At 34.8% G+C, this 26,157-nt stretch overlaps 1 protein-coding gene across 4 annotated transcripts in view; it reads right to left on the bottom strand.

Annotated features, from left to right (window-relative positions):
- ARHGAP29 (Rho GTPase activating protein 29) overlaps positions 1-26,157 on the bottom strand; it is a 63,100-nt gene that overhangs the window by 24,370 nt on the left and 12,573 nt on the right. For 2 of the 4 annotated variants that reach the window (XM_059138474.1, XM_059138473.1), the window contains exons 3-12: positions 22,821-22,955; positions 13,152-13,248; positions 12,704-12,776; positions 10,185-10,233; positions 9,562-9,699; positions 8,622-8,686; positions 8,099-8,209; positions 7,915-7,995; positions 7,524-7,712; positions 6,653-6,790 (exon numbers count right to left, since the gene is read on the bottom strand). In XM_059138474.1, the coding sequence (XP_058994457.1) occupies positions 6,653-6,790; positions 7,524-7,712; positions 7,915-7,995; positions 8,099-8,209; positions 8,622-8,686; positions 9,562-9,699; positions 10,185-10,233; positions 12,704-12,776; positions 13,152-13,248; positions 22,821-22,955 (1,076 nt within the window). Of the gene's footprint in view, positions 1-6,652; positions 6,791-7,523; positions 7,713-7,914; positions 7,996-8,098; positions 8,210-8,621; positions 8,687-9,561; positions 9,700-10,184; positions 10,234-12,703; positions 12,777-13,151; positions 13,249-20,805; positions 20,929-22,820; positions 22,962-26,157 lie in introns of those variants that run through there. The other 2 variants (XM_059138476.1, XM_059138475.1) reach the window with 2 other exon arrangements.

Below are 26,157 nucleotides of genomic sequence, written 5' to 3' on the forward strand. Positions count from 1 at the left end.
CTTCCTCCTCTCTCTCTCTGCCTGCCTCTCTGCCTGCTTGTAATCTCTGCCTGTCAAATAAATAAATAAAATCTTAAAAAAAAAAAAAATGGCCAGGATTGAAAAAGACATTTCATAAGGCTAAAAGGATCAATTCACCAAGAATATACAGCAATTATTAATACACAGCAAATGAGTTTCAAAATTCATAAAACAAAAACTGACAATTAAAAATATACACTATGTTGAAGACTTCAGAACTCCTTTCTCTGAATAAACTGTTTACCAGAGGGGAAATGGGTAGAGGGTGGGTTAAATAGGGGAATGGGATTAAGGAATATACTTGTTGTGATGAACAATGGGTGTTGGATGGAAGTGCTGAATCACTGTATTGTACACCTGAAACTGATAATACACTGTATGTTAATTAACTGGAATTTATTTTTTTTTAAAGATTTTATTTACTTATTTGACAGACAGTGATCACAAGTAGGCAGAGAAGCAGGCAGAGAGAGAGGAAGGGAAGTAGGTTCCCTGGCGAGCAGAGAGCCCGACGCGGAGCTCCATCCCAGGACCCTGGGATCATGACCTGAGCCAAAGGCAGAGGCTTTAACCCACTGAGCCACCCAGGTGCCCCATAATTAACTGGAATTTAAATAAAAACTTAAAAGAACTCCTCATTTCACTGTAGTTGATGGAAGAAAAAAGTAAATCATCAAGGATATAGAAGAAATAAATAGCACCATAAACCAACAATAACCAACTGACATTTACAAAGTACCCCAGCCAACAAGAGCAGAACAGACATTTTAAAAGGATATGCATGGAATGTTCCATGACAGGCCATATGCTGAATCACAAAACAAAATGAAAATTGAAATTATATAAAATATTTCTCTCATCATAACAGAATTAAACAGAAATCAGTATCAGAAATTTAACCAGAAAATTCTAAAATACTTGGAAACTGAACAATCAGTTTCTATACTATCCATAGATCAAAATGAAGTCTCAAGGGAAATTAGGAAATATTTAATATTGTACAAAAATAGAAATATAAAATTCAAAATTCTCTCTAAGCAGTGCTTAGAGAGAAATTTAAATGATTAAATATTTATATTAAAAAAGCAGGGAGGGGCGCCTGGGTGGCTCAGTGGGTAAAGCTGCTGCCTTCAGCTCAGGTCATGATCTCAGGGTCCTGGGATCGAGTCCCGCATCGGGCTCTCTGCTCAGCGGGGAGCCTGCTTCCTCCTCTCTCTCTGCCTGCCTCTCTGCCTACTTGTGATCTCTCTCTCTGTCAAATAAATAAATAAATAATCTTTAAAAAAAAAAAAAAAAAGCAGGGAGGTCTCGGGGCACCTGGGTGACTCAGTTGGTGAAGCCTCTGCCTTCAGCTCAGGTCATGATCCCAGGGTCCTGAGATCAAGCCCCACATCACACTTCCTGCTTAACAAAAGAGTCCGCTTCTCCCTCTCTTTCTGCCCCTGCTTATGGTCTCTTTCTCTCACTCACACTCTCAAATAAATAAATAAGTAAAATCTTAGGAAAAAAAAGAAAACAAAAAGCAGGGAGGTCTCAATGAACACTCTAAGCTTCCAACATTAAGAAATTAAAAAGGAAAGAAAAATAAACCCAAAGCAAACAGAAATAAATAAAAATTTTAAAATAACAATAGAGAAACAAATGAAAATTAAAAGCTACTTCTTCAAAAAGGTCAGTAAAATAAATAATAAATCTCTATCTAGCCAGACTAAGCAGAGAGACAAAGGGAAAAGGTACAAATTACCAGTATCACAAGTCAAAGAGAGGATATCAGTATAGCCTACTGAGTCACTGAAGGATAAAGTAAAACTATGAACAACTCTGTGCACATAAACTAGACAACTGGGACGAAGGCCCATGAAAGCCACAACCAAAATTCACCCAAAAAGAAATAATTAGCTCAAATAGGCTTATTCTCAAAAGAAATTCAATACATAGTAAAAATTCTTCCAAAAATGAAAACCCCCAAGCCTAGATGCTTTCACCAGGGAATGCCATCAAACAACTGAAGAAATAACACCAATTTTACACAATCTCTTCCAGAATACTGACAGGAAAGAACACCTCCCCACTCATTTTATAAGGCCAGAATTACCCTGATATTAAGCTGGATAAAGATAGTATAAGGAAAAAAAAAAAAAACCATACTAATGTCTTATTATTAACAGAGAATAAAAAGAAAAAAATACTCAACAAAATATTAGCAAATCGAATCCAGCAATATATAAAGGAACAATGCATCACAACCAAAAGCAGCTTATTGAGGAATGCAAGACCAGCTCGGCACTCAAACATCAATGCAATCCATCATATTAATAGACTACAAAAGAAAAACTGTATTATCACATCAATTAAATGATGTAAAAAAAATCACTTGATCAATTCAACATCTTTTTTGAAAAAAAGCAGACACAATTATAAGTGTTTACAATAATGTAATTAGTAAAAGTTGCATAAATTGTAGTAATATATTATTTGCTCTAAAGATGTTCCTCTATCATATTTAGGTACACATGACATAGTATATAGTATATAAAGGACTAAAGAATATATGTACATACATATTCAGTTATATACTGAAGTAGTTTTGCTAGCTTGTGCTGCAATAACAAACAACCCCAAAGTTCTCAGCAGTGGGAAAAAAAAAAACAAAACAACATCTTTATCATAAAACCATCAGCAAACTAGAAAAGGGGGAAATTCCTTATCTGAGAAAGGGCATCATCAAAAAACCTTTAGTTGTCATCATATGTAATGGTGAAAGACTAAGTGCTTTGCTCTTAAAGTTCAGAATAGAAAAAACATATCTTCTCTTACCCAATTCTATTCAATAATGAACTGGAAGCTCTACCAAGGTAGAAATAAAAAGAAATAAGAGGAATACAGATTGGAAAGGAAGAAATAAAACTGTCCCTATTTGTAGATAACATGACTTTCTATGCAGAAAACCCCAATGATTCTACCAAAAAAGTTCTAGAACTATTTAGTTTTAGCAAGTTTGCAAGATACAAGATTAACATACAAAAATCACTTGTATTCCTAAATACTAATAACGAACTGAAATCTGAAATTAAAGAAATATGTGTGCACAGATACACACACATAAATTATATGTGATATGTATTTATCTATCTCTTTATCTATTGATTCACAATAGCTGCCCAAATAAATACATACATACAGAGGTTTAAATCTAACAAATCATGTGAAAAACTTTTACATTGAAAACTACAAAGTGCTGATTAAAAATATATCATGTATCTAGAAATCAGCTTGGAGAAATCAGATGGGGAGACAAACTATGAGAGACTCTGGACTCAGAAACAAACTGAAGGTTTTGGAGGGAAGGGGGGTAGGGGGTTGGGTAAGCCTGGTGGTGGGATTATGGAGGGCACATATTGCATGGAGCACTGGGTGTGGTGCATAAAAAATGAATTCTGGAACACTGAAAAGAAATAAAATGAAATGAAAAAAATATCATGTATCTAAAAAATGGAGAGACATACTCTCTTCATGGATTGAACAACTTTCTCTATAGAGTTAAGATGCTACATATGTAGTCAATTCTTCCCATCTGATCTAAGATTTAACTCAATTTCAATTAGAATGTTTGCAGGATTTGTTTGTAGATACCACAAGTAATTCCAATGCTTTTATGGCCAAAGGATCTTAAATACTCAAAACAATTCTGGGGAAAAAAAGTTGAAGATTCACACTATCTGATTTTAAGACTTGCTATAAAACAGTAATCAACACAGTAGTAGAGTTTGGGCATGACAAGCACATATACCCATGGAACAGAAGAGAAAATCTAGAAATTGACCTATAAAAATATGGTCAATTGATTTTTGACCAAGATGCAAAGACAAATCAATGGAGATGGCACAATGTTTTCAACAAACGGCACTAAAACAAGTGGACACCTGTATTAACAATGTTTTTTTTTTTTTTTTTTTAGATTATTTTTCAGAGAGAGAGAGAGGGAGAGCGAGTGAGCACAGGCAGACAGAATGGCAGGCAGAGGGAGAAGCAGGCTCCCTGCTGAGCAAGGAGCCCGATGTGGGACTCGATCCCAGGATGCTGGGATCATGACCCGAGCCGAAGGCAGCTGCTTAACCAACTGAGCCACCCAGGCGTCCCAATAATGTTTTTTATTTTTTGTATTTTATAATGTTTCGACATCTTAAAAAGTTTTCTGGGTGAGGAAAGTCTGCTCCTCCCAGGGCTAACCAATTCTTAGCACAGGGGTGGGCAGTAGTGGGGTAATGTCTTTCATATGCTACCCAAACAACCTCATTATCTAATTCTCCCACACCAAGTTGTTACTGTCTCTGCTCTAAATCATCCCAGGGCCAGGTACTAAGCAAAGAGAGACCATCAAACTAGCCAATCCTATACTGCTTTTCCTGCCCCACCTTGTTTTCCCCTTGGAAACCCCAGTAAGGCTCTGTACTCAGCTTTCCCCTCACTCCTGTCTCTCTTCACCAAAGAGTACTTTGGTACTTCTTTGGCCCTACATGGTACAGCACATCCCCTTCCCTTGGCAAATGTAAGTAAGTGATTCATCTTTCAGTAACATTGACCTCTCCATATCAGCATTCAGTCACCTCCATACATTAAAATCCCACAGGCATAATTTTAACACAACATCTATATGCAAAAAATGAACCTTAATGTATACTTCACAACTTATATAAAAACTACATCAAAACAGATCATACATCAATGTCAAACTATAAAAATTTTAGTAGAAAACATAGAAGTCTTTGTGACTCTGAAACTCTCTTAGAAATAATGTGAAAAGCATGACACATAAAAGAAGAAATTGATAAGTTAGATTACATCAAAATTATAACCTTTTATTTCCTGAAACAAACTGCTAAAATAAAAAGTTTCAGACTGGAAGATAAAATATGCAAGCTCAGTAATAAGGGAACAACTCAATTTTTAAAAATGGCAAAATACAGACTGCAAATAAGTCCTTGAAAAGATGCTTAATATCATTAGTCACTCCAGAAACACAAATTAAAACAACTGCCACTACACACATATTAGAACAGTTAAAATTTAACAACAACCGACAAGTATTGTCAAGGATGCAGAACAATTGGAACTCTCATATATTACTGGTTAGAATGAAAATGTTATGGCCATTCTGGAAAACAATTTATCAATTTCTTATGAAGTTAAACAGACATTTACCATAACATCCAGTAATCTCACTCCTAGGAGCTTACCCTAGAAATATGAAAACTTACATTCACACAAAAACCTAGAGACAAATATTCATAGCAGTTGAATTATATTCACAATATAATATGTGAATTATATTCACAATCACGCAAAACTGGAAACAACATAGATGTCTAACTGATGAATATGAATATGAATATGAATATGAATATAATGGAATACTACTCAGCAATAGAAAGACATGAACTTTTGATACAGGCATAACATTGAAGAATCTCAAAGATATTATGCTGAGTACAAGAAGACAGTCTCCAAGTCACATAGAATTCCATTTATATAACACTCTGGAAAAGATCAAGCTATAAAGACAGAGAACATACCAACACTTGCCAGGGGCTAGGGGTGGGGAGAGAGTAAACTTTTTTGGAGTGATGGAATTCTTCTGAATCCTGACTGTGATGGTGCTGGCTACACAAATTTATACGTGTTAAAACTTGTGAAATGTACATCAAAAAAAGATATTTTATACATATTGTATATATAAAAAGGATATTATATATATATATTTTATATATAAACTTTTTATACAAGTCATTTTAAAGAGGCAAATGAAAATCTTTGAGGGCAGAATGCTTTTTTCCTAAATAAATTCCTAGGTTCTTGCCATTTGCAACAACATGGATGGAACTAGAGCATATCATGCTTAGCGAAATAAGTCAAGCAGAGAAAGACAACTATCATATGATCTCCCTGATATGAGGAAGTGGTGATGCAACATGGAGGCTTAAGTGGGTAGAAGAAGAATAAATGAAACAAGATGGGATTGGGAGGGAGACAAACCATAAGTGACTCTTAATCTCACAAAACAAACTGAGGGTTGCCGGGGGGAGGGGGTTTGGGAGAAGGGGGTGGGATTATGGACATTGGGGAGGGTATGTGATTTGGTGAGTGCTGTGAAGTGTGTAAACCTGGTGATTCACAGACCTGTACCCCTGGGGATAAAAATATATGTTTATAAAAAATAAAAAATTTAAAAAAAAAAAATAAAAAAATAAATAAATTCCTAGGTTCAATTTTAATATTTAGTTTACTCAAATTCTAAAGAATAGATCTCATAGTGCTGACAGAAGTTTCAACAATCAAATCCATTTTGTCAACCAAGCCAAGAAAGACAGTGGCTTAGAGGCAATTTCAAACTCTCGAAACTTTAATTGGACAAATCACTGATCTACTGGGTGGGGGACCAGAAAAAAAATGTAACTCAAACCATTTACCACTATTTAAAAGCAGAAAGTCAGTTTTCCAAACTCCAAATGTTTCATTAATTTTAGAAATTAAATCCCCGAAGAATCCTGACTCATCAAGAACCCTTTTCCCTTCCTCAATTGTTTAGACCCTTTTTGCCCCTGGCCTTCCAAATACTGAACAAAATACTTACAGCTTTAAGGGTAAGATCACACTGAAAAACAAGTTTCTGGAGTTGTGTTAAAATTTCTCTTTTGGTATTTTCCAGATCATTTCGTCTCTCTTCAACATTTGTCACACAAACTTTGTAGAGTTCATTTGCTTCTTCTACCTTCAAGAATATCACAGAAAAAAAATAACACTGATCACTAGAATTTATATTTTAAAACAAATACTTATAATAAAACTCAATGGAAATAATTGAAAAGACCTTTTGCATGAAAATTAACTAGTCAGTTTTAAATAGAATATTTCTAAAGATAACAATCTGTTCTGGTCAGCGACTCAAAGGCATAGTCAAGTAGGATAGTCGTCAAGTTGGATTTACAATTAGTATACTGTCCACAAAATGAATGTCTTTTCTATTTATCATTTTCTATATAATCTTACAGATTTCATCAAATTATATTTCAAAATAAGCAATATAAAGCTCCAGCCTAGCTTTGCTATCAGGTACTAGAACGAGCACACACATACATCCAGTTGCCTAAAAAGTGAACTTCCTGAACAATGAAGTAAAAAATATTAAACTACTGCCTTCTCTAAGATACTTTTTCAGAAACAAAATCAAAGATTTTAAAGATAAGCAAAAATCTCTTAGCATACTGGTTCTCAAAGTGTGGATCCTGATCACCAACAGCAGCAGCACCACCTGGAAACCTGTTAGAAGCACAGGCTGTTTGGGGCCAGCCCTGGAGCTACTGAATCTGATATCCTGGATGTGTGGCCCAGTAACCTGTCTTAACAAGCCGTCCAGGCAATCCTGATGCATACTAACACTTGAGAACGAAAGCCTTCGCAGATTACTGCTAATTCAACTTGCAAATAACAACAAAGATGATTACTTTTTGAAGAGCCTCCTCTTCCAACCTTCGCTTTTTTTCTAGCTGCTTGTTGAGATTTTTTACCGATCCACCACTTGAGCACAGATGCTCCTCTTCTGCACGAAACATGGAAGATTTTGCCTTTTCATACTCATCTTGACGTTGCATACATAACAATTTTGCCTTTTTAAGAGCAGTCTCTGTTTCCAGCTATATAGGAGGAAAAAAGTATTAAATACAGAATAAGAAACAAACCCTAATGTATAAGTTTCATTAGCATATTCAACAAAATAGTTAAAATAGCATTTTAGAAAAACTACAAAGGAATGCATCTCCAGGGTGGATGCTTACATACTAGAGATGATTTCAGATGTTCACAAGCAGGTAAATAAAACTCCATTATAATACTCACCAACTTATTTTGTTCCTGTTTCCAAAGTTCTTTTATTTCTTTTCTTTGTTTTTCCATTTCATTTTTCCTCCCAAGTAGAGGCTGTCAAGGGTATTTTAAAACAAGAAAAAAAAAAAAGCTGTTTTCTAAAGCTATGCTGTTATTTAAAAAAAAAAAAAAGTGTATTATACATAGAAATTTTTACCTGCACAAATTTGTTGGCTTGGAGAGCTGCAATTGTTTGTTGTAAAAGGCGACTGTTCTTTATATCATTAAGAAGGGCACTGGTAAACAGACTCTGCAGTGGCATAAACTCCTAGAATTTAAAATTGAAAAATAAATTATTCAATGGAAATAGTACTAGAGTTCTAGACCCCCCCAACTATTCTCTTCAGAGGGGAGAAATTTTAAGTTTAGACATTTTTCTGCAGACAGATAACTAGTCATAAAGATGGCTATATGAGAAAGATACTGAAGAATATTAATTATAAAACTAGGTAGGCGAGACTAGTGGCTAACAAAACAATCAACATTTGTATAAAATTGTGAATACTCCAATTTTTTTCATAATGGGTCTCCACCTTAAGTTTCAAAGGCTTTTATTTCGCCTAGCACTAGCATCTCACGTCTTCCCTGTATTTAGTACACACTGACTTCATAAGGCACTACCATGAGCTCATTCAGCGAACCTCCTGGTCCAATACCCTAGGTGGTCACTGAACACTCACCTGTATTCCAATATTACTTCTAGTTGCCTCTGCCAACTTGACAACGTTTCTAGTGGACTCCAATTCTGAAAAGGTCAAAGAAAGCATCAGAAGGTAAATTAACTTCTTTTTTCCCTCCATACTCTAAAATTATTTGTGATTCCAAGTTAAAGAGTGAACACACACACTAGCTTACATTATATGATACCATGATTCTCGTCCAAAGTGCTCATCAAAACCAACTAGGAAACTTGCAAAATACATTGGCTTTACTTCTCTTGGAGATGGGACCTAGGCCTGTGTACTGCCCTTTTATAAGGTTAGTCAGGTGCTTCTGAAGGGCATCTCTACTTATAGCAAATAATTCTGGTAGAAAGAACACAGGATTTGGGCAAATCCCATATTCTTCCAGTTAGTGCCATATAATCCTACACAAATCTGCTATCTGACCTTAGGCAAATCACCTGTCTTGTTTGTCTGAGCTGTAAAATGGGAATAGTTCTTTTCTTGCCTTCTTCCCAGGGTTTTGGTAAGGATTAAATGAGGTATAGGATATGAAAGTATTTTGTCAACTGTAAAACACTGGGAAAATACTAGCTATTAAAATATTTCCATGGCCGGTGCTCATACAGATAATTGTTGCTTTTATTTCTTTTAACCATATTATCTGATTGCATTTCTTTTTGCCCACTGGAGTATGACTTCCTTAAATGCAAAGACAGTATACTATTTGTCTTTGTGTCCCCAGATCAAGTGGTTGGCCCGCAGTAATGTTCAATAAGTACATTTATTGTAAGTAGAGTCTTTCCTATTTTAAGAGAAAATGGACAATGATTTTATTCACTATAATGAAGCAGCTACTAATCTGGAATCATATTAGTCATCGCCTATACAAAATGAATTGCAAACAATCTAGTTCTTACACTCCAAAGTTAATCAGATGCCCCAAAGGGCAACTCACCCAAGTTAAGTTTCTTTTCAACCCATGAAACTATGTTCTTGGTATATTTTGACCATGTTTTGGCATAAGACAAAGCCAATTCTACAGAATCCGTGTTCTTCAATAGCACGCTGTCTAGTTCTATAGGAGAAAAATTTCCTGAAAATAAAAACATCAAGTACATATCAAATATCAGCACATAACTCTAAACAAAGCAGCATTCAAATCCTAAGATGTTTTTCAATGAAAACTGTTTAAAAAAAAAAAAACAACAAGTGACAAATTTAGAATCAAAGGTCACAGTTTAAACTTAAAATGGTTTCAAATTATATTTTTTATCCTAATATATATTTCTATTATTCATCAAGTTATAAACCCTATGTAATTCTTGATCCATCTCTATATAACCTATCTATTATCTACTCTGGCAGGTCTTTTTTCTGAAGTTTTGATGCAAAATTTTACACAACATTTTGTGTTAAAAATGAATACTTCAGGTTACTGAGCAAGAAGAGATTAAATAATCCAAAACATGTATTGAAAGTAACTGCAGGAAATTGGGGATTGGTTAAAAAAAAAGAGAGAGAGAAGAAAGAAAGGAAGGAACTGCAAAAACCTAAGAATGTAAGTACCTCAAGCATTACCTTTTTCGTTGGATGAGTCCACTGATTCCACAGAAACATTTTCAAAAGACTTACAACATGGAAGAAAACAAATTTAAGATTAGAGCAGAAGATAACAGATCTTTGCTTCAGAAATTTTTCACTCTAATTTGTTACTGTGACATAATTCCTGTTAAGGAATTTCAAGTATTTAGAACTCAAAAGGGCCCAAGTAATCTATTTAAATGCCACATCTTGTAAGAATTACATACCTTTTTACAACTGCAGTTCTCAAGATTCAAGAATAAATGACCTCATTGTTTACTAACAGCATTAATTAATAAATACATTTGAAACTTTAAATTCTACAGATTTCAAAAATATTAGTCAGGAAGTTACTTAAACAGAAGACAAAGACCTGTTTCTTCCAGCCATCTTTTACCATTTTATCATTCGATAAGCATTTCTCTGAAAGTCTAGTGGACAACTTAGTGCAGAACTTTCTATGATGATGGGAATGTTCTGTATCTGCACTGTCCAGCTATTTGAGCATATGAAAAGTGGCTAATGTAATGATGATTATAAAATGAGAAGTATATTTTCAACATTTATTTATTTAATTTATTTATTTGAAAGAGAGAGAGACAATGAGACAGGGAACACAAGCAGGCAGAGGGGGAGAGGGAGAAGCAGGCTTCCCACTGAGCGGGGAGCCCAATGTGGGGCTTGATCCTAGGACCCTGGGATCATGACCTGAGTTGAAGGCAGACGCTTAAGTACTGAATCACCCAGCCACCCCAATTTTATTTATTTTAACTAACTTAAAGAGCTACATGTGGTAAGTGACTACCTTACTAGACAGTGCAGGAAAAACATATCTACCAACTTTGTGAGATCTGTTTGGCTGGGCAACACGGACAACACAGGGACTCAATACAAAAGGAATCAGAGACCTGGGTCTGATGTCCAGCTCTATCACTTAGTAGCTATATGACACTGAACTATATATTTAGGCTTACTTAACTCTGGTTTGCCCTTCTGTAAAAATGGGGATATGAACACTACTCTCATAAGGCTACTTTAAGGCTTAAGATGATATAGGCTTAGCACAGGGCATGGTACATAATAAACACTATTAAATAAATGGAAATTATTATTTAAAGTATTTTTCAAACTCTTCAAACCACAGGAGCATTATTTATCATGGACTTTTAAAGCTTTATCTCTCGGATTAATTAAAAATTGTAAAAAGGTAAATAAGGTGCAAAAGAAAAGAAAGGAAAAGTATTTTCCTATTAGGAATTAGTGTAGTATGTGCACACAATAAAGCCAACAGGAATAGGAAATAAGATTCACACCTAAAATTTTAGTTCTTCAGAGCCTTGTCACAGATAAAATGTTATTCCGTCTTCTGAATTAGTAGTATGTTTGAAAAGAAAAAATTGAAGAGAAATGATAAATAACACAATATTTAAGGATCTTAAAATTCTTCATGAAGATTTATACACTATCCTTGATTCGTCAATGGATAACTTCAGAAATAGTCAATTGTTTTCTCAATATTATAGTACATATAACAAATGCTTCAATTAACCATTCATATTTTATATCATTTTAAGAAAGACCTGCAGTTTTTACATTATTTTGATATAACAGAAATAACTGGCAGGTTTTCAAATATTTGTCCAACTCCTTTTGGATTTGGAACATCTTTGAAAATAAACTATTAGTGCATGTCCCTACTGCAGTTTTTAAAAATAGCTTGCATTTAGTGAAAATATTTCAGTCAAATCAAAATATTACTACTATAACCTTTAAAGCAATATTCTACAAACATTCTTCATGTTCTATTATTTCAGAACAGTTTTTCTTTAAATTGGGAGTCGGAGGGCACCTGGGTGGCTCAGACGGTTAAGTGACTGCCTTTGGCTCAGGTCATGATCCCAGGGAGCTCCTCTTTGGGCTCCCTGCTCAGCTGGGGAAGTCTGCCTCTCCGTTTCCCTCTACCTGTCCCCCACCCACTGCCGCTCATGCTCTCTCTCTTGCTCTCTCTCTCTCAAATATTTAAACAAAATCTTAAAAAAAAAATAAACTGGAAACTGGAACTACAATCCTCTGACATACTGCTCTTAGGGAGAATTAAGACCTACAGCCTCTTAATAAATATGTCACAGTAACAAACTATAGAATGTGTGAAAGGATTAACACCCTCTTTACTTCTTGTGTTATTTTTCTAAGTTTCCACCAGTCTTTGAGAACTGTGACAATGTTAGGGGAGAAAAATGGTTAAGAATTACTTACTAAAATTTTGGATCCTATGACATATAGATTCCTTACAGAGGACACCATAAAACTATCAGATATATTCTTTTAAAATGATAGCTCCATTTAAAAAGTATAATTAAATTTTTGCTCTAGAAACTGACCATAAATTATCATATTAAAATGAACTGATCTGTTTTTCTTGCTCAACTCAAAAATTATCAAAGACTAATGTTGAAATTATTGAAATATTAAGTTAAAAATATTAAAGTCTCTGCTTTCACACAAACTTGGCCTACCTTACTTTCTCGAGAAACAGGCAGTCGCAATAATGAATCATTGCCTACATCTCCCATAAGGAAGTTTGTCAAGCTATCCAGGGAAGTTAAAAAAAAAAAAAAAGAAAGAAAGAAACAGAAATAATAAGACAAGTCATTTCATTGCTCAGTTACAGGCTTCACATTCAACATGTCATCCAGAATACATTTTTTTTTAAAGCAAGAACCTTAGAAATAAACTCTAGGAATCTATTCACATAAACCACATCGTCACTTGCAAATGGATGTTGCTTCCGATCAACTGTACAGACACCGTCAAATACAGTAACAAAACAACAATGAAATAATGAACATATTCTTTCCAGTATTGTGATAATATTTTGTATTTTAATACTTTCCATGTATCTACTGAATTATAACCTATCTTGAGATACCCAGGCCCAAATTTAAATGACAGTCCTCTACTTACATATTCCCAAAGGTAAAGGCCAAGGTCTCAATGGAAGAAAACACTTCTCTGAAGAGATCGTTTTTGTTTTCTTCATTAACTTCTGTGAAGTTCACAGCTACAGGGAAAAATTGGTTACAATAAATGAAGAAGAAAATAATTTAAACTAGATTTATACAAAGTCATTTTATCTCTTAAAATTCACTATTACTTCTAGAAGCATTAGAATATTAGGAAACTGAAAAGCCTAATACACAAAACAAATACAATGTTTAAGTTCTTCATTAAAGAAATCATACTAAAGAACTGGCCTGCATACAAGTGGCTGGCATTCCAAACTTACTACTCTGCGCATTACATAATTTGACATATCTAAAAGGTGAAGCAACATGAAATCAATCCGTCTCAGAGTCACAGAGTCCATGTTACATCAGACCTCTCATTAAGAGCACTCAGTGCTATTTTCTCTTGCTTATTGCTTTATGGCATTTGTAAAAATAGTTAAATGCACTATGGCCTACTTTGGTCAAGTGAAATATATTTTTCACTATGAATTACCAATAATTGAAGTCATATACATTTGACATATCATAAATCCTATATACAATATATATCACATATCATATAAACACCCAATGCTTGAGAATACTTAAGCTCCTATTTATAGCCTTATTTCTTACAGGCTCTTGGGCTCTGAGATCCATTTTAATTGATATATTGCTTCTCTTGTTTGCCATAGGGATGTCTAACATTTTGTCTAAATGTCTAACATTTTGCTGAAGCAAACTGTGAAATATAACTGAAAAAGTTTTCTTATTTTAATTTCTTCTCTATGCATCTTTGTTAAAAGCCCAGATACAATTTATCAAGAAAAAATCTGAAGGTGGAATTGGCAATTTTTTTCAAAGTAACCCCTTCTACTCAGGGTGAATTTAAGGAGCAATTGGCTCCCTGTATCCCATCCTCTGTAGGATCCTTGCCAATAAAGGAAAGGTAGAGAGACCAAGAGAAGAGGAAGCTATCCTTTACTTTAAAACAAGTTGTTCTGAAGTTTAGCTGCACAGCAGAATTACCTAGGGAGTCTTAAAAACAAAAATCTGGGTCTTACCACCAAAAATTCAGATTTCACAAGTCTGGTGGAGCAGAGGTATTTGTTCAAAAGGTCTCCCAGGTGATTCTAGTGTACAACTAGGGTTGAAAATGCTTGCTGGAAAGCAAGAACTCCTAAGCCAGGATGAAGGAAGCCTCAGGCCTCTAAGCCTCATGAAATTACAATCAAGATTTTATATCGATAAGCATTTGTAGGTATGAGGGGCTAAGAGCCACATCTTTCATCAGATTCTTCTAAATATCACTGATACAAACAAAAAGAAAAACTTTAAGAACCACCATAAATAATTTTAAAGCAAGTTTTGGACTTCTGCTCTGGCCACGATGGAAATACAGGTTTACACTTCTGCCTGAGACAACCGAAAGAAACTCAAACAAAATATAGGAAACAAACATTTTCAAGACATTGGCTATAAGGCAACTAAAGATAAGAACCTTGACAGATAAATGAATACTGTAAGCTCACAAGAGCCCCAGTTTCTTGCCCAAAACCACAGAGAGTAGATTCCCCGGTAAAAGAAACCATTATGGATAAAAGTCAATTTGTAATAATGAAGGAGTCAATTTATCAAGAGGACATAACAAATCTATACATTTATGCACCTAATAAACAACTTTAAAATCCAGGAAGCAAAACCTAATAGAACCACAATGAGAAATAGACAAATTTACAGCTATGGCCAGAGATTTCAATAGCCCTCTCTCAATAACTGACAGAACATATATATGGATAATCAGTAAGGATACGGAAGACTTCAACAATACTATCAGCCTCCTCTGCCAGATACATTTGTAGAACACTCCATCTATTAACAACAGAATGCCTGTCTTTTCAAGTACAAAATGAATATTTGCCAAGATAGGCCATTTCATAAAACAAGTCAAAATGAATTTAAAAGAATTCAAATCAGGCAAAGGATGTTCTGTGAGCAAATGGAAGTAAATTAGAAATAATGGGAAAATCTCTAGAAAATCCCCAGATACCAAGAAACTAACACACTTCTAAATAACCCATGGGTCAAAGAAGAAAAAGGGAAATTAGAAAGTCTTTTGAACACAATGAAAATGAAAATACCACCTACCAAAATCAGTGAAAGGGGGCCACAGGAAGGGACAGAAAGGAAGGAGTACTAAGGGGCACCCATTACCTGGATTGGGACAGTTTCACAAGGGTTTTTATGTCAAAACTGATAAAATGGGATCCTTTAAATATATGTACTTTATTGAATATCAATTATACCTCAACAAAGCTGTTTTAAAAACCTCACTGGAAAGTCACCTTTAAATAGTAATTTATAATGTCTATTTATAATAACTTATGACCAGCAAAAATGTAAAGCCTACTTCTATTTCCTAACCTTAACTTGTTAGACTTTAAAGAAAAAAAAAACACCTTATAACACTACAGCAAATTCTACAATTCTTCTTCTTCTTTCTTACCTATATCTTCTGTAGCACTAAACATGACTGGGAGATTTAAAAAGCAGTAACTGCGAATCCCCAAATGATAATTATCTGACCCATCTTCCTTTATCCTTACTTGAATGACGTTACAGCTATCGAATGAAAATTACTATTATTGCCCTTGCCTCCAATTCAAAATAGCCCTATATTCCTAGTATCTTTTCTCTTTTTTGCTTCTGCTCAGTGTTTCAAAGAAAAGTCTTTGGCTCCTTTCCAGTAATAAATCTTTCCACTCTCTCCTGCATTCTCCAAATCCTGTGCCACCTCCCTCCATAGTTTTATTATCTCCCACTCAATTGACACTTTTTCTCACACTATTAACATACTCAAATCTTTCCTCTGTAAAAAAAAAACTTTCATTTCACCATATTTTCCTCTTAAAGCTACCATCCAATTTAACTCCCCCCACACTGTTTTTTAACTGCCAAACCTCAATAAATAGGTTATGACTAAATTCACCAGGATTTGGCTTTTCATCCAGTCTAATGGGTATCAGAGATTGAAAAACTTTGCGTAAAGGGCTAGAAAGCAAATATTTTAGACTTTTCAAGACACGTGGTATGCTGGAACTATTCCTAAAGGAGCCATACATAAATGAGATATGGTGATACATAAATAAGTAAGAGTGGCTGTGCTCTGATAAAGCTTTATTTACAAAACAGGCAGCAGGCCAGATTTGAGCCACCAGAAATAGTCTGCTCAGCCTAATTAAGAGGATGGGTTCTGAAGCCAGTCTGTCTAGGTTAAATCTTAAATCCTGTCCCCTACTAGGGACTTAACGCAACTGCTCTGTGCCTCAGTCTCCTCATTTATAAAGTGGGGACAACAATATGTATTTTGAGAACAGTTATAAAAATTGAATTAACTTAAAACAGAGCCTGTTACAAAGAAAATGCTCAATAAATGTTAGTTATTATTTTCACTTAACACCACTTAACAACACTGCCAACAAAAACATATTAGTCAAACTTGGAGACCTTTTTTCTTCTTCTGAGTTTTCATCTTACTTGTCCACTCTACAACTCTCAACAGCTCCACCACTTAATACACATACAATCTTGGACAAACCTCTCTATGTCCCAAGCTTCCTTATCTGCAAAATAAGGTTGAGAAATAACAGTATTGACCTGAAAAATTTGCTGTGAGGAATAATGGGATAATCCATGCAGAGTTTAATGGTGTCTGGTATATAATGTCTGCTATTATTATTGCAAATATTAACCACTTTCTTCCATCTCAAAGTATTCTACACTCTTAGAAGCAATGTGTTTTAGTAACTAGAAGAAGTGGGGCTTCAGAGTTTTGACCGGAGTTTGTATATAACCTCTACCACTCCTGGTGTTATTCTGAATACATCACCTCACTGCAATTTCTTCATCTGTAAAATAGCATATCATTGAAAGAAATGACTGAGAAAACAAATGTAAACCACCTAGAGTACAGTGCTTGGTAGACAGTAACATGAGTGCTGTCATGTTCTGTGTATCTGTCTATTGACAATCTTACTTTATATAGTCGTCCCCACCCAGCCTGCAGTTCTCTTTGGCTTTCTTCTTTATACACTATCTCCACAGAACTGTATCCACTTTATCAGACCTTTGAAGGAAATGAATCCTTAAAGTACCTCTCTAGTTCTCACCTCTGAGCTCCAGATCCACATTTCCAATGGTCTGTTTGATATATTCTTTCTCCTACTTTCTAGGCTTCACCCACCAGCATTACAACCTCAACATGTCCTACCTGAACCCTATCCTCCCTTCCATTCTGCCCTGCAAGCCTACTCTTTTCTCTACATTCCTTAGCTTATACCTTTGCTTTTAAAATACCTCTAAAATATTTCTTCCTTACCATTCCCACTGCCATTCAGTTCAAAAGGCCACATTTTACCTGTAGTCTGGATTATTTAACAACCTGCTAATTGGTGTTACTGTGTCCACTCCCTTCTCCCTATTAGCCATTCTTCAAAATGACATCAAAATTTTGCTCAAGGTTTAAATAACTGTCTCCCTTGAGCTCCAAATTAAGTCACAACAATAAGTACTAAGACATATTAAGTATCGCTTTAAGAAATCACATGAGTAGCTTTCAAACACACCATCTATTAGTGACTTTCAAACTTTTTTGACCACAACCTTCAGTAAGAAATACATATTATATCATGACCAAGTATTCCAAACACATACAATAGTTATTAGTTACATAACACCTCTGAAGTTTCAAAACATCCTTAAGTCTTATATAATGAGTGTTGCATTCTGATTTTTCTTTTCTATTCTCTTTTGTATTTTAAAAATGCTGGTTACAATCCACTAACTTGCTGTCATACATCAGGACCTACAGTTTGCAAACCAATGAATTAAAAGATAAAATGTAGACAAATTTTCATCATATGCATAGGGGGAAAGACCAAAAAGCAGTATGGCTTACAAAATGAAAACTTTAAGTTGCTTCTGAGAAACACAAAAGACAACCTGAAGAAATGAAATGTATACCATAGTCTCAGAAATGTTAAACATGTAACTTCTCCTTAATTTATAAATTGTAAGTTTATAAAATCATAAATTTTACTCATCATCCTCAAAATACCAATAGATTTTTTTAAATAGATTTTTTTTTGGAATTATATAAGCCAATTCAAAAGTCCTGATCAAAAAATAAAATCCTGAAAAAAAAGAGTAACGGGAAGAGGAGTTACCCCATCAGATACTAAAACATACTATACAACTTTATATAGTGTGGTATTGGCACATGACTAAACAAATCAATGGGGCATAAAGTAAGTCCCAAATGATATAACTATATATGACAGTTTAGTGTATTTATGATAAAAATGGCATCTCAGATCAGTGGGGAAAAGAATTATTTGATAAATAAGCTAGACATGTATACAATCTAGAATGTATCAAGGACTTTAATTTAATAAGTGACACCAGGAAAACATTAAATGAAAACACACTGTAGAATGCTATTATAATCTCAGAGTGGGAAAGTCCTTCCTAATACCTAAAACCCAAGGACCATAAAAAGGACAGATACATTTAAATGCAAAAATAAAATACCATAAGCAAATCAAAAGATAAAGAAAATATGCAATTTATATCAAAGATTAAGGGCTAATTTCACTTATACAAAGTTTCTATAAATCAGTACTAGAAAAAAAGACCAACCACACACACACACACAAAAGGGTAAAGAGGCAACTCACATAAAAGGATGTACAAATGGCTCTAAAACATGAAAACACACTCAACTGCACTCAAAATGAGGGAAATGCAAATCAATCTACACTGAGATGCCAATTTTTACTATTAGACTGGGTAACAAAGCTTGGTAACCAGCTCTGTTGGCAAAGGTGCAATAAATCAGCCTTCTCAGCACTGCTATCAGAATGGCAGAGTTCCCACAGAGGTTATTTAGCAATATAAAGAAAATAAATACAAATGAACATGGCTATTCATTGAAGCATTATTTGTAACAGAAAAAAAAAATGGAAACAATCCAAATATCCATTAGTGATTAGTTAAATAAATTATAGAACAAGAGTATAACAGATTACCATGCACCTTTGAAAAAAAACAGAACAAATTCCAACAAAAGAATTAGGCAACCCTTTATGTACAGAACATAACTCAGAACAATGAGCAAGGAGCAGAATGCTACCATTCGGTAAAAAGGAGAGTAAAAAAAAGAACATATTGTATTGTTTACATAAAATAATGTCTCTAGAAAGATACACAAAAATCCAGTAGTAGTTGCGGCTTATCTAGGTAAAGGAAAGGGTAGCCAAGCATCTGAGGTAGGAAAAACACTTCACTGCTGAATACTCTTTTATGCCATTTGCATTACGAATCATTTCAATGTTCTGCCTATTAAAAATTTAAGTTTTCAAAACAGAAAGAAGACACAAAGCTCCTACAATTTCAGACACATAATCAAAGCTCATTTTTCTCTTTTGTTTCTCAGTTTTTAAATATAGTGCAAAATACAGAACACGAGAAACCTAAATGAACAGTCATATTAATTTAAATTACAAATAAGACTAACCGAAACAAATGTAAATAGTGAAAACACAAATACTTAAGTACATAATAAATTACTGAGTGAAGATGTCTTTTATCTACTTCAAAAATAAGCTGTATCTCTCTTACCATATTGCAAATATTTTGTCAGACTTAACTTCCTGCCTGGAAACAGGACGAGACACAGGAAATACAAATCACTACCAGAATAAATGAGTAAAGCTTTTTCTTTTAAAGTTTTTAATTTGATTTAAAGCTTAAAATTTTTCTTTAAAAATTATCAAAAAGGTAAATTCCATACTTAAAAAATAAGAGGAGTGAGAGATTCCAATTTTATTCCAATGTATTTATGATGTACAGGAAGTGGACAGACTTTATTCATCCTGCAGTAGCATAAACAAAATTATACCTCCCTGATTCTAAAGTCATTCTGTATATCTTTTTTTTTAAATGTCATAGTATACTTGACAATTGCATCGACAGTTAAGATGTCCTCCTCAGCAAATCATGTCATCTTTATTTTTTAAATGCAATCAGGGATTTAAGAAAAAATGATCTCCACATTCCAGACAGCTTTCTGATCCCAAGTTATAACAGCTTTTTTTTCTTTGAGTTTTCCCCATTTAAAATAGAAATAAAAATGCACTTTAATAGGTTTTTTGAAAATATTAAAATAGACAGCATATGCAAAACATCTAGACTGCCAAAGAACAGAGATTCAAAAATGGTTTCTGCCTCCCCCTTCTCTTTCCAGGGTTTGAAAATAATCATTAAAAGAAAAAATTAAGTAAGCTCTAATTTGACCTCGATTTTTCAGGTCACTGGATATTTTTCATTTTTAAACTCCTTTCACTTAGATGGTCTCAACAATAAGAGCAAGGAGGAAAGGTTTTATTTAAAAACATAAAATTACACCAAGGAAAAAACGATTTTTAAAATTTTCTGGTCTCATGCAGCCTTACTAAAACAGAATAAGCAAAGTAATCTTTTAAATTCCACCCAACACAAAAGAAAGATGGTAACAATAATCCCAAAGGTAAAGACAGTCCTAGTGGGAGATAATATTCAAAAGATAGCTTTACCTCAAAGGAAAAAAGATCTCCAAGGCAGCTGAGAGGCCACTTTCTTCGTTTGTTTCTGGAATGTGGACACCAACTATACACAGGCATACTCCTTCCCCAGGACATCCTGACTGCACACAATAGCTACTGACAACAATTGAATGAACTGTGGTCGCTATTTCCAAGCATGGAAATTTTACTATCTATAGACGCAAATTTCCCTATCTAAGTTAAACGGCACTTATAAACAGTCTATTTAAAAACAAATTTGGTTACTAAGCACATTTTTAAAAGTCACAACAAACTATTCATTTTTCCCATGTAAAGTCATCTACATGTTTTTTAATGCTTGAAATACAGAAAAAGAAACAAGGAAAAAGAACCACTCAAGCAAAATAAATCTACGTCAAAAAAGCAGAGGAAGTGGTTCTCAGGTATAGGGACCATATATTATTGACAAAGTTTTTATTTTCTTCTCCTGCCTCAGCCCTTGACACTTACTTGCCCTTGGCTTTCTCTAGATAGGAGTATGTGTTCCCCAACTGCATTAAGTTCTTCACATTCAGATTTCTTACAAAAGTGCTCTAGATCACAGTCCCCAACCTCCACCTACCCTAACCCAGGAAATGCCCACCGGACTCGGAACAGGTAATTCCCCTCCCCAAAGAATCCTTTCCTTTCTTTATTCAACCCCGGGTGAGTCACTTTCTATAGTTACTTTGCTTGAATTCAGATTACTTATCAGTGACATTTAATGCTGACAATCCCTTTCTAGAACCTCACACTCTTAAAATTCCATGACATCTTTCTCTAGACCATCTCCCTATTTCTTAGGTGTTTCTCAGGCTCCTCTATTTTCTCTCCATCCCTGGGACCTCACACTCAGCCTGCACTTACTCTGCAAACTGTGGATTGGAGCTGCCCTCTTCCATTATCACCGATACACCAACAGCTTTCAAGTCCCTATCTTCAACTCCAAACTTCACATTAATCCTCAATATTCCACCTGTCCTGTTCCATCAAACCAGCACCCATCTCCTCTTCTATAACAACTACACTCCACCTCCATCACACTCCAGCTTCTTTGATCAGACTGGCAGCCCACATGCAGCCCCTTATTTCTTTTCTTTTTTTTTTTTTTAAAGATTTTATTTATTTATCAGAGAGAAGGGGGGGGAGAGAGCAAGCACAGGCAGACAGAATGGCAGGCAGAGGCAGAGGGAGAAGCAGGCTCCCCGCTGAGCAAGGAGCCCGATGTGGGACTCGATCCCAGAACGCTGGGATCATGACCTGAGCTGAAGGCAGCTGCTTAACCAACTGAGCCACCCAGGCGTCCCGCCCCTTATTTCTAACAATCTCGCTAACTGACCCCCCTGCCTCATTCTTCTCAAATACTTGCTGCACCTCAATCCTTCTTAAACACTACAGTCTGGAATATTAGATTCTAATAAAATAAAATATTTTTGGTGGAAAGTCATTTCATTAGAGGATAAATCCCAATCCTTGATTCTTTAGCACATGTAACATACGTGTGTGTGTGTGTGTGTGTCTGTACATCCATATATAATTTTAGTTTCATTTTTTTACCTTAAAAAAAAAGATTCCAATTAAGTCTTTTTCTTTGTTTGGCTCCCTCTTTTAAGCGAAGTCACTACAAATGACCATTTTCCAGCAACAATTATCCTTACAAAACAAAGATCTTTGTACACTAATAACCTACTTCAAAAGAGCATGTACTCTTTCAAAAAACTCAGAAATTTTCAATATCAGTTGTTTAGTTTATTTCAGTCATTATTTTCAAATTCCTTCCTGCTGAATGCAGTTTTAATTTTTGAAAGGAATAGAGTTTTAGGTGTGACCTAATGGGAATATCTACATACTGAAGTATACATAATTCCTACTGATATGCATACTGATGCCATGTGGGGAGGTGGCACTGTACTCATTATGGACCAAAATGTATTACTTAGACGCTTTCTGCCCACACCAACACTTTTTTTTTTTTTACCAACAGACTTTTAATACATCTTTCTTACCTTTTACTTTTGCAGTAAGCATTTCTGCAGCATTTTGAAGATCAAGAGAATTGAGGTTCTGATGTTTATTCATTACAGATTTTAAAACATGGAGAAGTTCATCCAGACGTATATGAATAACTTCTTTAAAACAGTCTTAAAAGAAAAAAAAAAAATTATTTGTTTCCCAGACCAAGTTTCCGGAATGCAAACGATGAAAGACCATTTTGAAGCACACTTCAAATAAAAGCAGTGGCCCTGCAATGTTTGCCTACTGACATGTTCACTTGTATTTTTCACCATTGCAATTAAGCCTTCAAAAACTCTATAATCATTTTAAGTTGGTAAGGATTTCACAGTTATGGTCATTTTAGCCCTACCTTTCCCAGTTTAAACTGGGAAAACTGAATGCTCTGCAGATTGTGCCTTCCTTCCTAGCCCCCACCTGTCTGCCCCCAGCCTGCTCTGTTCATTTACAGCAACTCTGGTTAGATGCAGGTGACATAATTTTTATAAGCCTTATAAATAATGTAACTATATAACTTATCATCCAAACCAAAAACTCTAAGCAAGTGAAAAGGGGAGAGCTACTCCTCCTGCCAGCACCGAGAGGCATATTCCCGGATGGCCATCCTAGGTAAACAAGAAAGAATAATCACCCTAACTTTAAAATCCCTCAAGTAATCTTCAAAAGTCTGAAAAGATGACTACTTTAAATGTAACACTCTGATGTAATTTTCCTTTCTGTAACCTTATAGAACCAGTGTTTAAATACAGTTAAAATTTTTTAAATGCTTCCTATGTGGTAGGTACTGTTAAAAGCACTTAAAAGATATTATCTCATTAACTTTCACATCCAGATAATTTTAAAATACCCACTGTACAGATGAGAAAATTGAGGCACACTCAAGTTCACCAAGTTACTAAGCCGTGGGGACAGAATTTGAACCTAGTGAATATAATTCTAGAAGCCACGTTCTTAATGTTAGACTGCTTCCCCCTGAAATAGCTTAGAAAACAAAAATAATGTCATAATTATATAATTATTTCAGAAGTGTTGAAAAGATAACCATTAGAAATAAAAACTGTCTTTAGAATAAAAAACCAAAATGAAAAATTTTTGAATGAAAAAGCCATCATCCATCAAATATGCCATCTTTTAGAAATGACACCGCTTAGGAACAAGCACACCTACCACCCTGAGCTTGGTTTCTACTACCATTCGCTAAAAAAGTATCAGGGCTCCTTAGAGAAATGGTTGATTCTAGGACTGGGGCAGAAAACGTGCAGGACAAGTTAGGTGCATCTAGTAGAGCCAGAAAGTAAGAGCTTAGCAAAAACTAACCCTCACACTGACTAAGGTACGTCAAGGGTACACAGAAGCCAACTGAGAGAGCTCCTAACGGCCAAAGCTAGAACAATTTGAGCAACAAATAAAGTAGTACTGGATTATAACTCAAAGTATAAAGTAAATATCCATTAGTTCATACTGACACAAATAAATGAACAAATTAGTGAGTGCAGGAAGAGATATATCTCTTGGATAGAAGAATGCCAAATAATTTATATAGATATTTTGTCCTCAAGTAGATGGAGCATGCATATAGTGACTTCCTTCCAAAGAGTAAAGTAGAGAAAGGGGGACAAAAAGAGTAACTTTAAAGTAAAGAAACTTTATTACTAAGACAGATGATCAAGGTTGACATTGAGTGATAAATCATGTTTCTAGAAATTATTCTTGATATGACCTGTGATGAAAATGGCACTTTATATCTGTTCCTCCCAACATCCCAATCCAATCATGAGAAAAACATCAGATAAATTCTAATCAGGATGCATCCTACGAAATATCTAACCAGTATTCCTTAAAACCGTCAGGGTCATCAAAAATGAGCTAAGTATGAGAAACTATCACAACCAAGGAGGGTCTGAAGAGACATGAGAATTAAATGTAATATGAAAGGATCCTAGAAGAAAAGAGGGACATTAGGAACAACTTACGGAAATATGAATAAAACTATGGGCTTTAATCAATAATAATGTATCATTATTATCAAATATTGGTTAACAGATGTACCATATTAATGTCAAGTTGTTAATAAATAAGAAAAACTGGGTATCAGAATATATGGGAACAGTCTGTATTATCTTCTCAATTTTTCTGTAAATCAAAAACTGTTTTAAGAATAGAGTCTATTTATTTATTTTTTAAACCAACATATAATATATATTTTTTAAAGATTTTATTTATTTATTTGACAGACAGAAATCACAAGTAGGCAGAGAGGCAGGCAGAGAGAGAGAGAGAGAGAGAGGGAGGGAAGCAGGCTCCCCAGGGAGCCTGATGAAGGGCTCAATCCCAGGACCCTGAGATCATGACCTGAGCCGAAGGCAGAGGTTTAACCCACTGAGCCACCCAGGCGCCCCTGTATTGTTTGTTTCAGGGGTATACGTCCATGAATCATCAGTCTTACACAATTCACGGCACTCACCATAGTACATACCCTCCCCAATGTCCATAACACAGCCACCCTCTCCCTACACACACACCCCCCAGCAACCCTCAGTTTGTTTCCTGAGAAAGAGTCTCCTGTGGTTTGTCTCCCTGTCTGGTTTCACCTTGTTTCATTTTTCCCTCCTGAATAAAGTCTATCTAAAAAATAAAATACAGATGGGCAAGAGATATTAGGAATTTTATGTACTTTTGGAATTTTCCTGTAAAAATATATTAAATTATAAATGCATTTTTTAATTATAAAAGTTTCAAATGCTACAGAATATGCGCTATGCAGCTTAAAGAATAATCTGAAATGATCATTATCTGTTTCATCTGTTTCCTAACTGTGGATGTTACTTCATTTAGTAGGTTTACTTAGTTGAGACAATAAAGCTTAGTGGTTGGTTAAAAGCATTATCTCTAGAAGCAGACTGCCTGAATTTGAATTTCAGCTGCACGGTTCATAAACCTTGGGTGAGATACTTAACTTCTGCGTGCCTCAGTTTCCTCACCTATAAAAGGAAGACAACAGTAACTACTTCATTGTATTGTTGGATTCAATGACTTAAAACACATCATGCTCTTGGAACACCCACCATAAATGTTTACAGCTATTTTTATTAGTTAAGGCAATGGTGGAAATAGGCTAATAACATAGGTTAGGTCTGAAATGGAACCTAGTACCTTTGAAATAAAAGAAACTTCTGGAAAATAATATAATTTGAATAGTTGTAAAAATAACATAATTATATTTTTCCTAGTTTTGCACTGCAAAGCCTATTGTTTTATATATACATATGTGCATATGCAATTACTATAATGTTTAGCCAAAATCTTAATACTAGTTATCTAGAAGAGTAA

Source organism: Mustela lutreola, chromosome 10 (assembly GCF_030435805.1).
Source record: "Mustela lutreola isolate mMusLut2 chromosome 10, mMusLut2.pri, whole genome shotgun sequence".
Classification (NCBI taxonomy): Eukaryota; Metazoa; Chordata; class Mammalia; order Carnivora; family Mustelidae; genus Mustela; species Mustela lutreola.